Source organism: Heptranchias perlo, chromosome 9 (assembly GCF_035084215.1).
Source record: "Heptranchias perlo isolate sHepPer1 chromosome 9, sHepPer1.hap1, whole genome shotgun sequence".
NCBI lineage: Eukaryota > Metazoa > Chordata > Chondrichthyes > Hexanchiformes > Hexanchidae > Heptranchias > Heptranchias perlo.
Window position 1 is genome coordinate 44,961,967 of NC_090333.1, and position 18,165 is coordinate 44,980,131.

The 18,165-nt window shown below is 42.7% G+C and overlaps 1 protein-coding gene across 1 annotated transcript in view; it reads left to right on the forward strand.

Annotated features, from left to right (window-relative positions):
- The window catches only part of LOC137325007 (FYN-binding protein 2-like), a 57,814-nt gene that overhangs the window by 10,811 nt on the left and 28,838 nt on the right, over positions 1-18,165 (forward strand). The window contains exons 4-7 of the mRNA XM_067989707.1: positions 6,741-6,812; positions 6,948-6,976; positions 8,085-8,145; positions 17,025-17,053. Coding sequence (XP_067845808.1) covers positions 6,741-6,812; positions 6,948-6,976; positions 8,085-8,145; positions 17,025-17,053 — 191 coding nt within the window. The remainder of the gene's footprint in view (positions 1-6,740; positions 6,813-6,947; positions 6,977-8,084; positions 8,146-17,024; positions 17,054-18,165) is intronic.

The window sequence follows — 18,165 nt, forward strand, 5'->3', positions numbered from 1 at the left end:
GCAAGATAAGGGCTCATGGGGTTGGGGGTAGCATATTAGCACGGATAGAGGATTGGTTAATGAACGGAAAACGGAGAGTAGGGATAAACGGATCACTTTCAGGTTGGCAGGCTGTAACTAGTGGGGTGCCGCAAGGATCGGTGCTTGGGCCTCAGCTAGTTACAATCTATATTAATGACGTAGATGAAGGGACCGAGTGTAATGTATCCAAGGTTTCTGACTATACAAAGCTGGGTGGGAAAGTAAGCTGTGAGGAGGACACAGAGTCTGCAAAGGGATATAGACAGGTTAAGTGAGTGGGCAAGAGGGTGGCAGATGGAGTATAATGAGGGGAAATGTGAGGTCATTCACTTTGGTAGGAAGAATAGAAAAACAGAATATTTTTAAAATGGTGAGTAAATATTAGTGTTCAGAGAGACTTGGGTGCCCTCGTACAAGAAACACAAAAAGTTAGCATGCAGGTACAGCAAGCAATTAGGAAAGCAAATGGCATGTTGGCCTTACAAGGAGGTTGGAGTACAAGAGTAAGGAAGTCTTACTACAATTATACAGGGCTTTGGTGAGACCTCACCTGGAGTTCTGCATTCAGTTTTGGTTTCCTTATCTAAGGAAGGATATACTTGCCTGAGAGGCGATGCAACAAGGGTTCACTAGATTGATTCCTGGGATGAGAGGGTTGTCCTATGAGGAGAGATTGAGTAGAATGGGCCTATACTCTCTGGAGTTTAGAAGAATGAGAGGTGATCTGATTGAAACATATATGATTCTGAGGGGATTTGACAGGGTAAATGCTGAGAGGTTGTTTCTCCTGGCTGGAGAGTCTAGAACTAGGGAGCATAGTCACAGGATAAGGGGGAGGCCATTTAAGACTGAGGTGAAGAGGAATTTCTTCAGTCAGAGGGTTGCAAATCTTTGGAATTCTCTACCCCAGAGAGCTGTGGATGCTGAGTCGTTGAGTTTGTTCAAGGTTGAGAGATTTTTGGACTCTAGGGGAATCAAGGGATATGGGGATCAGGCAGGAAAGTGGAGTTGAGGTTGAAGATCAGCCATTATCTGATTGAATGGCAGAGCAGGCTCAAGCGGCCTTAAGTCCTACTCCTGCTCCTATTGTAGGGGGTGGTGGTGTGTGTCAGCTTCGCCTCTGACTTCTGAGCGGTTCAAATCGCTCCCACTCCCTGGGTTCTAGACCTTGGACTTAATTGGGGGTTGTGACAAAGTGCAGCAGACAACTGGGTTTGGTGCAAGAAACTTTGATCTTTATTCAAGAGAGAAAATACAACACAACAATCTTAACACTCTAATAAAATGGGGAACACTTCGGTACACATGAGGGAAATTACAGTAGAAAGATACCTCACCCCTCTCAATCCCACTATACTAGCTAAGTTGGACTCTAAAGGGCCAGAGATAATGCTCACCAAACAAACCCTTGACAGCAATTCACCCAGAGGTAAGTCAGAAATAGATCGTAGAGTGGAAACTTTGCGGATCTTCGGTTTTCTCCCAAGTTGGTTTTCTTTGGTCGCGGTGGCCCAATATTACCCGGTTGGTTGTTTCGTAAGGCCCTTGTTGCCGTGAGGTGTCTGATGGTCACTGGGGCTGTTGCTCTGGTTTCTTCTTGTGTGTCGGCCTGCTTCTAGAGCTGCTGACCTTCCCTGTCGAACTGCTCTCCTGTTGCCCCCTCGCCTTGTTGTTCACTGGAAGCTGCTCTTCCTTCCAGAGCCAGGCAGAACAAGAGAAGCAGAACACAACAGCCAGCAAGAGCCAGAGAGAGAGAGCGAGAGAGGTTTTGAGTTTCCACTTGTGTATCCCTCTCTTACAATGGTCTTCATCACTTTAAAAAAAACACTTCATGTCTGTTTAAACAGTTCTTACAAAGAATCTTTGATGGCTTTTTGATGGCCCCTCATCATGTTGCAATTGCTTCTCCCGATGAGTCATTGTTTTAATTCCGATTTGTTGATCACCTGGTATACAGGCTTCCTTTTGTATCCAACGTCCTAGGTGTTGAACGGTTTTGCTTTAAAACAAAGACATGGCCCCACCATGTCTGGAGCAGTTGCCTCTTTCAATGGCTGTGAGTGTTGACCACCTGCTGTAGGTTTTGCATTAAAACAGAGACATGTCTGAAGCAGTAATTCTCCCACATTCCACTGTGTGTTGTTGATTTGTCTGGTGACCTCTCACCTATCCTTCCATCTTAGGATTTTGGTCAATGGCCAAAGTTTTTCCATACTCAGGGAAAAGGTGAATTCCCAGAATTCTTACAGTCGCCCCTACGAGGAAGCGAGTCCCTTAAAGGTCGTGGATTCCTCGAAAAGTACTTTTCCCTGGTTGATGCTTCCTGGTGCGGCGCGTGTGTGAGTCACTCTGAAATGGTTAGAAAAGGGTCCAAAGTCCTTATCTTTAGGGTTTTTCTCCGAGCTTTGGGGGATCTGTGAATTTTGAGAATCTTACACTATTTCTTATGATTTATTACCATCGCCGAATCCCCCAACGTCAACATCCTGGGGTTACAATTGGCCAGAAACTAAACTGGACCAGCCACATAAATACTGTGGCTACAAGAGCAGGTCAGAAGCTGGGCATTCTGGGGCAAGTGACTCACCTCCTGACTCCCCAAAGCCTTTCCACCATTTACATGGCACAAGTCAGGAGTGTGATGGAATACTCTCCACTTGCCTGGATGAGTGCAGCTCCAACAGCACTCAAGAAGCTTGACACCATCCAGTTCAAGGCAGCCCGCTTGATTGGCACCCCATCCATCACCTCAAAACTTCACTCCCTCCACCTCCGGAGCGCTGTGGCTGCAGTGTGTACCATCTACAAGATGCACTGCAGCAACTCGCCAAGGCTTCTTCGACAGCACCTCACAAACCCACGACCTCTATCACTTAGAAGGACAAGGGCAGCAGATACATGGGAACAACACCACCTTGACGTTCCCCTCCAAGTCACACACCATCCTGACTTGGATATATATCGCTGTTCCTTCATCGTCGCTGGGTCAAAATCCTGGAACTCCCTTCCTAACAGCACTGTGGGAGAACCTTCACCACACAGACTGCAGCGATTCAAGAAGGCAACTCACCACCACCTTCTCAAGGGCAATTAGGGATGGGCAATAAATGCTGGCCTTGCCAGCGATGTCCACATCCCATGAATGAATTTTTAAAAAAAGATAGTTCTTCCAAAGACCCAGCATAGGCATGATGGGCCGAATGGCCTCCTTCTATGCTGTATTGTTTTATGTTCTATGATTCTTTCCACTTTTTAATATGAATACTTTTCCTATTTGTTTTTTGAGTTCTGTGATAAACTAATAAAGGAAATGTAGCTGGAATAGCCACTAAGAATAAATTATGTAACAATTTAGAATGCATTACAAAACATAAAGATCTATTCCAAATCATTGCTAGAATCCATACTCAGATACGCAGGTCAATTTTATAAGTTTTATCATGTTGTGAAAATTTTTATTTATGCTTTTATTATTTTATAATTGTTATTTTAAATCTGTCGGCTGGCTGAGAAAAGGCAAATCAAAAAAGTTCAAGTGTTTTGAAGGATTTGGTTAAATAGATTTGTTCATCTTTAAATTAAATTTACATATAAGCCCATTAAACTTAATATCTTTGCATATAATAAGTCGGGTGGAAGAAATTTGAATTTAGATGGGACAAATTTAAATATGAGCCAATCAGCTGTAAATGTGATGGTTGATGCAAACACCAAAGTGTAACAGAAAGGAAGTGCGTGGAAGACCATTCAGATTTCTTTTTATTATATTTTCACATCTCTATCTGCTATTTTATAACAATAGGTGTGTTATGCCATGTATTGTGGACTATGTATTACTGGTTCACTGATTTATAATGACAAAGTTAAATAGTGTTTTTATTATATGATATTACGAAATTTACACTGGTATTTTTGGAATCAAATTCTGTGAAAACAGTTAATTAGTAACCCTGATTTTATTATGTTCCTGTAAGTAACCCTGATTTTATTATGTTCCTGTAAGTAACCCTGATTTTATTATGTTCCTGTAAGTGTGTGCTTAATTTTTAAAAATCTTTTACATTAGTCTATGTAATGGCAGTAGAGAAAGGGAGCGGGGACAATACAGGGGTTAAATGAGTAGCTCAAAGTGGAAGATATAGACATAGTGATAGGAGTGAGGAAGGTGAAGGGGTTGGGAACACAATTGTAACAGGAGAAACAAGAGGGGATGAGAAGGGAGCCATTGAGTGCCTCCTTTTTCCTGCACCTATCACCTTGAATGCAGCCATTGGTGGCTCCTTTTCCCACCATGCCATATCACCCAACACCTCCCATACAAAGGGAATGAAGAAAAGATAAAAGAGGCAAGCAAAAAGAAGAATTGCAATAAGAAGCAGAAAAATGAAAGTGACACAGACAAGACAGAAACAGAAAAGGAGACACCAAAAACAACAACATGAAGACATCAGAGATAGATAAGAGACAAACCATGGGGTAGGAATTGGACCCGGCATCCCCAATTTCTCTAGCGTCGAACAGTAGGGGAAAAAAGCACCAATTTCTCTTCGTCTCTCTTGCCCCAAAGGCACCTGAAATACGTCTAACACCATATTAGGTGGCTGCTTAAAACAGGTGTTAGGCCCCTCCGATATGTTAATGAGAGACATTACGTCTGTTTCAGGATCTCTCCTGGAAATTTGTTAGGACTGAATGGAGCATGCACTAGGCATGCTCTGCTCAGTTTTTTTTTAGGTGCTTCAGCGACCTAACGTGTGGTTCTTAAAGGGACCATTGGAGACTGCTACCTTTCCTTAAACTTACTTTCATGTGGCCTATACTAGCCCACCCTCCTGTTTTCCTTCCCTCCCCAGGACTTACCTGAGGTCCTCTGCCAGTGAGGCAGCCGGCCCAAATCGGTCATGCTCAAACTGGCCAGCTGCCTCTGAATGCGCAATTGCAGCTTGCCAGAAATATGCTGATGAGGTCTAAAGCCCAATTTGGGACAAGCCTCGGCCCCCTGACTTCTAGTGTGCTCTCTCAGAGCGTCACCTATTTCAGGCTCGAAGACGAACCTAAAACTATTTCCACCCCCATGTTCTCTGACTTACTTTATGCAATATTGTACATGTGTATGCATATTATAACTATCTATACATCCACTCGTTTACAGTTTTCACAGAATCATGGAATCAGTCCCCAAAGATCCAGGAAAAATCCCGAATATTGTTTAATTAAAATGGAATTTGACTTCCTCAGTCACTGTAGATCAGTAACCCTAAGGATAACACACACTTCCTATTCCTTATGGGACTCCAGTGATAACGGTGCAGGAGCGTGAAGAGGAACCATTGTGAAGTTGCTCTGGCTACAATTGAATAGTGGAACCAAGCGAAGGCGGTCCCACTGAGCTGGATAATTGAGGACAGTGTTGGAGGAGAATGGTGTGGTCGGCCATGTCAAAGGCTGCAGAGAGGTCAGGAAGGACAAGGAGGAATAGTGCACCACAGTCACAGAGGATGTCATTTATGACTTAGATTAGGGTTGTTCCATTGCTGTGGGAGGGGCAGAAACCTGTTTGGAGAGATTCAAACATGAGTTGTGGGAGGCAACAACATATTCATGTAAAGCTCCTTTTCTACTGCGCCTGTTCTGGGTATAGGTGCTGACATTTCAGAAACTCCCCCACCTTGTCGAACACCAAATTAACCAAAAGTAATGAACAACGCTACCCACAGTATATTTTAAAATCTTGGATCTTAGAACCCCAGTGAGAAATTCAAAGAGCTATTTGCTGCTGTTCTGAACCTTTTAAATGGGTTAAATGAAATCCAACCTCAGTTCTTGAAAGCATTCGTTTTACAGCATCAGTTTCGTACTTCTAGAGTCATAGAATCGCTGGCACAGGTGCGATGGGCCGAATGGCCTCCTGTGCTGTATGATTCTATAAATTTTACAGCATCGAAGAGGCCCTTCCTGCCCAATATACCTGTGCATCTCTCAAAGAACTATCCGCTAGGTTCCATTCTCCATACCATTTTAATTTTTTCTTTTTCAAACATGTATCTACTACCCTTTTAAAAGCTATTATTAATTCTGCTTCCAACTTTTTCCATCAGATCTCCTCTTAACCTCTTTTGTTCTAAGATCCTACAATCTAATTGCACCTTTAAAGCAACTTCATAATACACATGTGTGCAGACACTTCCAAGTTACATTTGGAAAAAAGTTACCCTTTAATTTGCTGACCACAAATGTTCCTTGATATTGCTGGAAAATCCAGATTGCCAATATGCAAGATGCAAAAATGATGAGCATGTGGTGGCCATTTATGTTTGCCACCAGTCACACTTTGCCTCTGATGTGTGTGGGGTATGGGCAGAATATCCACCTGTTGAGTATCTTTTGTGATGCTGAAAATAGTTGAACTCAGCTGTAATGCAAATGCAGCATGTGTTACCAGTAGAGAGAAAGGTTTATGTCTCACTGGTTGACGTAGAAGACAATAGTTCATTGCAGTATATTCCCCTTTTATTTACTGGGATTTATTGGAAATAGTAGTCGAGGTTTTCTGTTCAGTTTCACTCAAAAAAAAAAACAAATGAACTTACACCAATTAGAAAATCTAATCTAATGTGCTACCTATTTGAAAGCATATTCAGGTTTAAACAATGTAGACTTGAAGGTATGTCAAGTTTTTTTTCAAATATGTTGACCCACATTTCATTTTACACCTACAGTGCAAATAAGATGAATCCTCTGACAAAAATGTTACACAAAGGAAAAGAAAAGAAAAGAAAGGGACATGAAGGGTAAACTTGATACCTTTTAATGTATAAAAGAATAATTGAATTTACTGTAGTGTTTTTTAAAACTATACACTTCAAAAGTTTTTCAATTTTATGGGGAAAACTTCTTGCTTTAACATTTTTTTTATTTTACTGCAGCTCTTCACAAGGCTCCCAGTCTGGGTCTGGTAAGATTTATGTTTGATGATATTTTCAATGCTAAAATTGCACTTAGATTTTTTTTCTGGTAAAAAGGATACCATGGGGCTTGTAATTTGATTCTGGTATAGTGGCCCATATGCAGGGTGAGATCATTCAGATAGTTCACAGCACTTTCAGCGCATGATGTGCTGAGAAAGAATTGAAGGCAGGTCATTCTGTGCTAGCAACTGTTAAGGAGCTGTTGGCTGCCCTTAAAGATGTGCTGCCTTTTGTTTTTAAAGTGGCTTTCACACAAAAGACCAGAATTGCTTATCAGATTTTGGAGGCCATGCACAGGATGTGCTGGAATGAAGGGTGTTAGTAGTTAGAGGAGAGGGCTACCTAGCAATGCAGACCAAAGACCTTCTCTAGTGTCAGAAGATGGTTTATACAGGCAAGCAATATTAACATTGCTTTTTGGTCGGTACATATGAGCTGATATTCAAGTATCCATTGGCAGAGTAAATTGTTGGCCCCAATGGGAAGCAAACATGCCTCGGTAGGCATATAGATTGGCTTGTGTATGGCACAGTGCTATAATGTAAATGGGGTACAATATATTCCTGCCTTTTGTCAATTGGTCCTCGACACATCAGAGTTAAGCTGACATGTGAATTTATAAGGTTAGGAAATTTTGGCCATGTTTGATGCAGGCCTAAGAGCCAGCAACATTGCATCAAAGAGGCAGTGAGAATGTGCAAGAACTTTCAGCTTACATGGTTGAGGGGGGATTCCCCAATGAGTTAATGTCTAGTAGAGTTCAAGAATGGATAGAGAATGTCACAATGAGCCAAGCCTGACTGTGTAATACAATGAAGTTACAATCAGAACATCAAGTAATAAGATTGAAACTGTATGCACTCAGTTTTATTACAGTCATCTTCAAGTTAAAAACCAATTGATGAGCTAATGGGGGTTCAGTGAAAGTTCTATACCTTTCGTGGATATTGGAAAGTTAATTTATCCTTTAAATATATTTAATGTTGTTTTGTAATAAGGAATTAAAATGTAAACCACAAAATTAAGATAGCGCTTGTGAATTGGGTTTTCACATCTTGCTTTGTACGTGTATGTCTTTGTTTTTCTTTTTAACAGGACCTCCATTTGACATTTATGATGACGCAATAAGCAAGGTGATGACCACTCAAAAAGCCAGGTACTGCTTAAAATGCCAGCAAAGATATTGTTCTCCCATGATGTATATTAATGACCTGGACTTGGGTATACAGGGTATAATTTCAAAGTTTGCAGATGTCATGAAACTCAAATGTAATAAACAATGTGGAGGATAGTAACAGATTTCAGGAGGGTGTAGACAGAGTGGTGAAATGGGCAGACACATGGCAGATGAAATTCAATGCAGAGAAGTGTGAAGTGATACATTTTGGTAGGAAGAATGAGGAGAGGCAATATAAAGTGAGAGTGACATACTTAAGTCTAAAACCAGAGTCTTAAACTTAAATAAAGCCAATTACATAGGTATGAGGGGCAAGGGGGGTAAGGTAGATTGGGAAATTTAAATTAAAGGGTATGACCGTTGAAAAGCAATGGCAAACATTTTAAGAAATATCTCAACAAATATACATTCCACTGAGAAATAAAAACTCCACGGGAAACGTGATCCACCCGTGGCTAACTAAAGAAGTCAAGGAGAGTATTAGATTAAAAGAAAAGGCCTATAATGTTGTCACGAAGAGTAATAAGCCTGAGGATTGGGCGAGTTTTAGAAACCAACAAAGGACAACCAAAAAATTGATAAAAAGGGAGAAAATAGAATATGAAAGTAAATTAGCAAGAAATATAAAAACAGATTGTAAGAGCTTCTACAAGTATGTAAAAAGGAAGAGAATAGCAAAAGTAAACATTGGTCCCCTAGAGGCTGAGACTGGAGAAATTATAATGGGGAATCAGGAAATAGCAGATGTGTTAAACAAATATTTTGTATCTGTCTTTACAGTAGAAGACACAAAAAGCATACCAGAAATAGTGGGGAATCCAACGGGCTAATGAGAGTGAGGAACTTAAAGTAATTATTATCCCTAGAAAAAATAGTACATGAGAAACTAATGGGACTAAAAGCCAATAAATCCCCTGGACCTGATGACCTACATCTGAGGTTTCTAAAAGAGGTGGTTGCAGAGATCGTGGATGCATTGATTAATGATCTTCCAAAATTCCCTAGATTCTAGAATGGTCCCAGTGGACTGGAAGGTAGCAAATGTAACCCCGCTATTCAAGAAAGGAGGGAGAGAGAAAACAGGGAACTACAGGCCAGTTTGCCTGACATCAGTCGTCGGGAAGATGCTGGAAATCATTATTAAAGAAGTGGTAACAAGGCACTTAGGACATCATAATATGATTAGGCACACTCAACATGGTTTTATGAAAGGGAAATCATGTTTGACAAATTTATTAGAGTTTTTTGAGGATGTAACTAACAGGGTAGATAAAAGGGAACCAGTCGATGTAGTATATTTGGATTTTCAAAAGGCATTTGATAAGGTGCCACATAAAAGGTTGTTACGCAAGATAAGGGCTTATGGGGTTGGCGGTAATATATTCGCATGGATAGAGTATTGGTTAACGGACAGAAAACAGAGAGTAGGGATAAACGGGTCATTTTCAGGTTGGCAGGCTGTAACTAGTGGGGTAACGCAAGGATCAGCTATTTACAATCTATATTAATGACTTAGATGAAGGGACCGAGTGTAATGTATCCAAGTTTGCTGATGATACAAAGCTAGGTGGGAAAGTAAGCTGTGAGGAGGACACTGGCTACAAAGGGATAGAGAGGTTATATGAGTGGGCAAGAAGGTGGCAGATGGAGTATAATGTGGGGAAATGTGAGGTTATTCATTTTGGTAAGAAGAATAGAAAAACAGAATATATTTTAAATGGTGAGAAACTATTAAATGTTGGTGTCCTTGTATAAGAAACACAAAAAGTTAGCATGCCGGTACAGCAGGCAATTAGGAAAGCAAATTGCATGTTGGCCTTTATTGCAAGGGGGCTGGAATACAACAGTAAGGAAGCCTTACTACAATTGTACAGAGCTTTGGTGAGACCTCACCTGGGGTACTGTGTACAGTTTTGGTCTCCTTATCTAAGAAAGGATATACTTGCCTTAGAGGCAGTGCAACGAAGGTTCACTAGATTGATTCCTGGGATGAGAGGGTTGTCCTATGAGGAGAGATTGAGTAGAATGGGCCTATACTCTCTGGAGTTTAGAAGAATGAGAGGTGATCTCATTGAAAAATATGAGATTCTGAGGGGGCTTGACAGGGTAGATGCTGAGAGGTTGTTTCCCCTGGCTGGAGAGTCTAGAACTAGGGGGCATAGTCACGGATAAGGGGTCGGCCTTTTTAGTCTGAGATGAGGAGGAATTTCTTCACTCAACGGGTTGTGAATCTTTGGAATTCTCTACCCCAGAGGGCTGTGGATGCTGAGTCATTGAGTATATTCAAGGCTGAGATCGATAGATTTTTGGACTCTAGGGGAAATCAAAGGATATGGGGATCAGGCGGGAAAGTGGAGTTGAGGTTGAAGATCAGCCATTATCTGGTGCAGCAGGATCAAGGGGCCCTATGGCCTTCTCCTGCTCCTAGTTCTTGTCTTTATGTTCATAAACTAAATGGTATAATTTTAAAGGGGGTGCAGGAACAGAGAGACCTGGGGTGTATGTACACAAATCTTTGAAGGTAGCAGGACAAGTTGAGAAGGCTGTTAAAAAAGCATACGGGATCCTTGGCTTTATAAATAGAGATTAGGGTACAACAGCAAGGAAGTTATGCTAAACCTTTATAAAATACTGGTTAGCCCTCAGCTGGAGTATTGTGTTCAATTCTGGGCACCACACTTTAGGAAGGATGTCAAGGCCTAAGAGAGGGTGCAGAGGAGATTTACTAGTGTGGTACCAGGGATGAGGGACTTCAGTTACATGGAGAAACTGGAGAAGCTGGGGTTGTTCTCCTTAGAACAGAGAAGGTTAAGAGGACATTCAGTAAAGGTGTTAAAAATCATGAACGGTTTTGATAAGAGTGAATAAGGAAAAACTGTTTCCCGTGGTAGAAGGATCAGTAACCAGAGAGCACAGATTTAAGGTGATCGGCAAAAGAGCCAGAGACGACATGAGGAAACATTTTTTTATGCAGCGAGTTGTTATGATCTGGAGTGCATTGCCTGAAATGGTAGTGAAAACAAATTCAATAGTAGCAAGCACCAAAAGGGAATTGGATAAATACTTGAAGGGGGGAAAAAAATGACAGGGCTATTGGGAAAGAGCAGGGGAGTGGGACTAATTGGATAGCTCTTTCAAAGAGCTGGCACAGGCATGATGGGCTGAATGGCCTCCTGTGCTGTGCCATACTATGATACTACCAAGGCAAACTGACTGAAAAGTAAACTGAAACTCTTATTTGGGATGTGCACATACATTTATGTAAACTATCTATGTACAAATACATTTTGATAGTTTTCTGTGAATTCTGTTTTATCAGCCATGGAACTGGCTATAAGTGTGAAAGATTAAAAGTCGTTGTAATTATAGTACAGTGCTGCTGCTAATGGAAGCCCTGACTTTATTGGCAGAGCTATCATGAAGGAAAGAGTTGCATTTTTATAGTTTCATAGCATGTCTCCAAAATATCTGAGTTTTGCATATTGAAAGAATTGTTTTTTGAAGTGCAGTGACTGTTGATAAGTGGACAGATGTACAGTCAATTTGTCATAACCAGCAATGAGATAAATGACAAGCTCATTTGTTTTCATTTGTGGTTGATTGAAGATGGATGTTGGCTAGGACACAACAAGAATTCCTTTTTCTTCAAATAGTGCCACCCGATCTTTTAATTTCCACCTGAAATACTAGAACGGGTACAACTTTAGCAAATCTCTTCTAACCTTCTCTGCTCTAAGGAGAATAACCCCAGCTTCTCCAGTCTCTCCACATAACTGTAGTCCCCCATACCTGGTACCAAGGTAGTTGGGGCCTTGATTTAATGTTTCCTGTGGAGGGCAATTCCTCCAAGATGTGGCACCTCTGTCAGTGCAACATTGATGAATGAGCCTAGATAGTGTGCTCAGGTCATGGATTGGGCCTTGAACTCACCACCTTCTGACTCAAAAGTGAGAGTACTGCCAGTTAAGGCAAGCTGACACTTATTCATGCAGTTACGGTGGCTTTGCTCCTGACAGTGGCAAGGAGTATCAACTTTGAGGTGGCTTTTTGCTATGCCAGTAGTGAGGGTGGGGGTGATGCTGGTGAGGCAATGTAAATGGTTGTTGCCAGCAACACCAACCTTTACAATTTGCCATTTTTCCTGGCTATGGGTAAGCTCAGCCCACTTATGCAGTCCATCATTGCTATTTTTACATTGCTGGCCTTTGGGAATTTCCCCAGACATCAGGCAAGGTCCATAGCCAGAAAATTAAAGTTGTAGTTGTGAGTCCAAACAACTGCACATATACATGTTTGTACATGTATGGTGGTTTATGTTGCCATCACTGATCTGAAATCCAACTCTCAAAGTAAATGGAGTGAATTCCAGAGCTAAAGCATAAAGAACAATTTCTATTTGAAGTAGTTTTATATATTATATAAAGGTAGTATTCTTTAAAGGAAACATTGAAAATTAATTTTTTGGATGAAATCAATAAAGCTAAGCTTTTTTATTATATTGATTTAACACAGAGGGAGTCACAAACTTGTTAAACTAGTATGATTAGAAAATGTATTTTTTTTTTTATTTGTTCACGGGATGTGGGCGTCGCTGGCAAGGCCAGCATTTATTGCCCATCCCTAATTGCCCTCGAGAAGGTGGTGGTGAGCCGCCTTCTTGAACCGCTGCAGTCCGTGTGGTGACGGTTCTCCCACAGTGCTGTTAGGAAGGGAGTTCCAGGATTTTGACCCAGCGACAATGAAGGAACGGCGATATATTTCCAAGTCGGGATGGTGTGTGACTTGGAGGGGAACGTGCAGGTGGTGTTGTTCCCATGTGCCAGCTGCTCTTGTCCCTCTAGGTGGTAGAGGTCGCGGGTTTGGGAGGTGCTGTCGAAGAAGCCTTGGCGAGTTGCTGCAGTGCATCCTGTGGATGGTGCACACTGCAGCCACAGTGCGCCGTTGGTGAAGGGAGTGAATGTTTAGGGTGGTGGATGGGGTGCCAATCAAGCGGGCTGCTTTATCTTGGATGGTGTCGAGCTTCTTGAGTGTTGTTGGAGCTGCACTCATCCAGGCAAGTGGAGAGTATTCCATCACACTCCTGACTTGTGCCTTGTCGATGGTGGAAAGGCTTTGGGGAGTCAGGAGGTGAGACACTCGCCGCAGAATACCCAGCCTCTGACCTGCTCTCGTAGCCACAGTATTTATATGGCTGGTCCAGTTAAGTTTCTGGTCAATGGTGACCCCCAGGATGTTGATGGTGGGGGATTCGGCGATGGTAATGCCATTGAATGTCAAGGGGAGGTGGTTAGACTCTCTCTTGTTGGAGATGGTCATTGCCTGGCACTTATCTGGCGTGAATGTCACTTGCCACTTATGAGCCCAAGCCTGGATGTTGTCCAGGTATTGCTGCTTGCGGGCTCGGACTGCTTCATTATCTGAGGGGTTGCGAATGGAACTGAACGCTCTGCAGTCATCAGCGAACATCCCCATTTCTGACCTTATGATGGAGGGAAGGTCATTGATGAAGCAGCTGAAGATGCTTGGGCCTAGGACACTGCCCTGAGGAACTCCTGCAGCAATGCCCTGGGGCTGAGATGATTGGCCTCCAACAACCACTACCATCTTCCTTTGTGCTAGGTATGACTCCAGCCACTGGAGAGTTTTCCCCCTGATTCCCATTGACTTCAATTTTACTAGGGCTCCTTGGTGCCACACTCTGTCAAATGCTGCCTTGATGTCAAGGGCAGTCACTCTCATCTCACCTCTGGAATTCAGCTCTTTTGTCCATGTTTGGACCAAGGCTGTAATGAGGTCTGGAGCTGAGTGGTCCTGGCGGAACCCAAACTGAGCATCGGTGAGCAGGTTATTGGTGAGTAAGTGCCGCTTGATAGCACTGTCGATGACACCTTCCATCACTTTGCTGATGATTGAGAGTAGACTGATGGGGCGGTAATTGGCCGGATTGGATTTGTCCTGCTTTTTGTGGACAGGACATACCTGGGCAATTTTCCACATTGTCGGGTAGATGCCAGTGTTGTAGCTGTACTGGAACAGCTTGGCTAGAGGCGCAGCTAGTTCTGGAGCACATGTCTTCAGCACTACAGCTGGGATGTTGACGGGGCCCATAGCCTTTGCTGTATCCAGTGCACTCAGCCGTTGATATCACGTGGAGTGAATCGAATTGGCCGAAGACTGGCTTCCGTGATGGTGGGGATATCGGGAGGAGGCAGAGATGGATCATCCACTCGGCACTTCTGGCTGAAGATGGTTGCAAACGCTTCAGCCTTGTCTTTTGCACTCACGTGCTGGACTCCGCCATCATTGAGAATGGGGATGTTTGCAGAGCCTCCTCCTCCCGTTAGTTGTTTAATTGTCCACCACCATTCACGACTGGATGTGGCAGGACTGCAGAGCTTTGATCTGATCCGTTGGTTGTGGAATCGCTTAGCTCTGTCTATAGCATGTTGCTTCTGCTGTTTAGCATGCATGTAGTCCTGAGTTGTAGCTTCACCAGGTTGGCACCTCATTTTTAGGTACACCTGGTGCTGCTCCTGGCATGCTCTTTCACACTCCTCATTGAACCAGGGTTGATCCCCTGGCTTGTTGGTAATGGTAGAGTGAGGAATATGCCGGGCCATGAGGTTACAGATTGTGCTGGAATACAATTCTGCTGCTGCTGATGGCCCATAGCGCCTCATGGATGCCCAGTTTTGAGCTGCTAGATCCATTCTGAATCTATCCCATTTAGCACAGTGGTAGTGCCACGCAACACGTTGGATGGTATCCTCAGTGCGAAGACGGGACTTCATCTCCACGAGGACTGTGCGGTGGTCACACCTACCAATACTGTCATGGACAGATGCATTTGCGACAGGTAGATTGGTGAGGATGAGGTCAAGTAAGTTTTTCCCTCGTGTTGGTTCGCTCACCACCTGCCGCAGGCCCAGTCTAGCAACTATGTCCTTCAGGACTCGGCCAGCTCGGTCAGTAGTGGTGCTACCGAGCCACTCTTGGTGATGGACATTGAAGTCCCCCACCCAGAGTACATTTTGTGCCCTTGCTACCCTCAGTGCTTCCTCCAAGTGGTGCTCAACATGGAGGAGGACTGATTCATCAGCTGAGGGAGGACGGTAGGTGGTAATCAGCAGGAGGTTTCCGTGCCCATGTTTGACTTGATGCCATGAGATTTCATGGGGTCCAGAGTCAATGTTGAGGACTCCCAGGGCCACTCCCTCCTGACTGTATATCACTGTACCGCCACCTCTGGTGGGTCTGTCCTGCCGGTGGGACAGGACATACCCAGGGATGGTGATGGAAGAGTCTGGGACGTTGGCTGAAAGGTATGATTCTGTGAGTATGGCTATGTCAGGCTGTTGCTTGACTCGTCTGTGGGACAGCTCTCCCAATTTTGGCACAAGTCCCCAGATGTTAGTAAGGAGGACCTTGCAGGGTCGACTGGGCTTGGTGTTTTGCCGTTGTCGTGTCCGGTGCCTAGTGGTCCGATGCCGGGTGGTCCGTCCGGTTTTATTCTTATTATGACTTTTTTTAAGCGAGATTTTACAACTGAGTGGCTTGCTAGGCCATTTCAGAGGGCAATTAAGAATCAACCACATTGCTGTGGGTCTGGAGTCACATATAGGCCAGACCGGGTAAGGATGGCAGGTTTCCTTCCCTAAAGGACATTAGTGAACCAGATGGGTTTTTACGACAATCCGGTAGTTTCATGGCCATCATCACTGATACTAGCATTTTAATTCCAGATTTTTATTTAATTAATTGAATTTAATTAATTGAATTTAAATTCGCCAGCTGCCGTGGTGGGATTTGAATTCATGACTCTGGATTTTTGTCCAGGCCTCTGGACTACTAGCCCAGTAACATAACCACTATGCTACCGTACCCCTATTGACTTACATGTGCACAAAAGTATAAGTTACTACTGCCAAAAATTGATTACCGTAATGTTATTTTAAAAGGGCACTGTCTTCAGTTTTTTTTAAAAAGTGCTTGTAAGCAAAAGTTTGCCAAACACACTTCAATGGTGTAAACCACATTAAAACTCAACTTTCATGCTCCATTTATGGCTGAGCAAATTTCTCAATTGAGTAGTTGAGCCATGCAGACAAGCAGAGTTCCCTGGTTTTGAGCCCCAGCCTGTCCTGTTGGTTGATCTCTGCCAGGACATTGGTGGGATATAGTTGGCTTCAATGCCCCTTGTCGGGGAGGAAAAAATCAGCTGCTGTTCGTACTTTTGATTGCTATTCACAACCCTTCCTGTGCGGAATGAGAGCGTGTGTATGTCGTCATGAAAAGTAGCTACTAGTGGGGGTATCTGTGGAACTGTCCCCCAGTAAGGAGAGTTGGTGGGGAGAATTGATGAGAAATTATGGGGGGAAAGAAACTCCCAAACAGTTGTGTGTGATGCATGTTCTCCCTCTACAAACAAAAAAGAAATGTGGTTTGCTAACTTTTTTCATGAAGCCTGTGCCCTTTTTAAATTAATAAAAATAACTCGAACTTTAGTAATTGACTAGAGATGAAAAGTAGAAAGTACTGTATATTCTGATAAAATACATAATTTTCTGATTTAAATATCCAGTATATTCCAATGTATTACCACAGAGCCTAGAATTTATTGCAAAATCGTACAGATTTTCATATAAAGTGCTAGGCTGATTAGAATCAAGTTAGTTTGGCCTTTCTCGAGTTGTTGCATATTGCAGGGTTTCACTGTATATGAAGCTTCATAATGAATTTTTAAAATTACAAAATATACTGATCTTTACTGAAGAAAATCTACAAGACTACAAAATGTACAATCTCTCAATCTTTGTCTCTTTTTATTCTGGTCATGGCTGATACAATCAAACCTTTAGCAGTTCACAGAACCATTTTGATGATGAAGGTAAGTCCCAAAACCTCAGTTGAATGACATCTCTAAGCTCCTAATCATATCTAACTTATGGCACCATTGAACAGGAGAGCTGCTCTGAGATATTGCCTGCTTCGGCTCCTAACTCAGCTCATCTAATGCTGAAACCCCCATCTATGTCATTCAGACTTCAAACTCGAATGCTGTCCTGGTCTGCTTCCCACCCCACACTCTCCATAAACTTCAGTTCATCTAAACTTCTGCTGCCCATAGCCTATCCAAATCTGCTCATTCCATCATCCCCCATCTTCACTATCTTACATTGGCTCCCTATCCCCCAAAACGTCAAATTTAAAACGTTCTTCCTTGTGTTTAATTCCCTTCATGGACTTGCCTTTCCCTATCTCTTTTTCCAGTGTTAATACCTCCCCCTGAACACAGCGTCTTGTGCGCCCCCGCCTCACCTTGTGCAGATGTGTCTTCAACCGTCTAGGCTCCATGCTCTGGAATTCCCTCCCTAAACCTCTCTATCTCTCTGTCCTCCCTTTTAAGCTTCCTTAAAACCCACTAAAGTTTTGGTCACCTTTTCTAATATCTCCTCCTTTGACTTTGCATCCAATTTTTCCTTGTACCTCAGTGAGTGCCTGGGTCCTCTTTCTACATTAAAGGCGTTACATAAATGCAAGTTGTGGTGGTATTTCCAGGATCATCACATTTAAAACTCTCGTTCCACATCTCTGACCGTTTTGTTTTGTTCCAGATTGAAGCCAAATGCTTCATAAATAAACATGATACTTTATGCTAGATTTGGGATTGTCTTGACGGAAAATATCTTTAGCGTGTGCTTGCATGAGCATTTTGAATTGTGTAATTAGATGAAATAACTTTTCTCTCATTGTGTGCTTGAATTGAATTTTGTAACTATAAATTGGTCCGAATTGGTTCTTCCTGTAAAATTCCGCCAGATCTATATCATAAATATAATGTCCGTTTTGATGCAAATATTGAGCTAATTATTCTTTGTACCTCTGTGCGTGCCTTAAGTCCTCTTAAGTGTCTTGGGATCTTTCAGTGACAATTTCTTTCCAACGAGCCCATAGAGGTTGAACTGTCTTTAGACTCTCCCCAATATACAGCTTAATGTG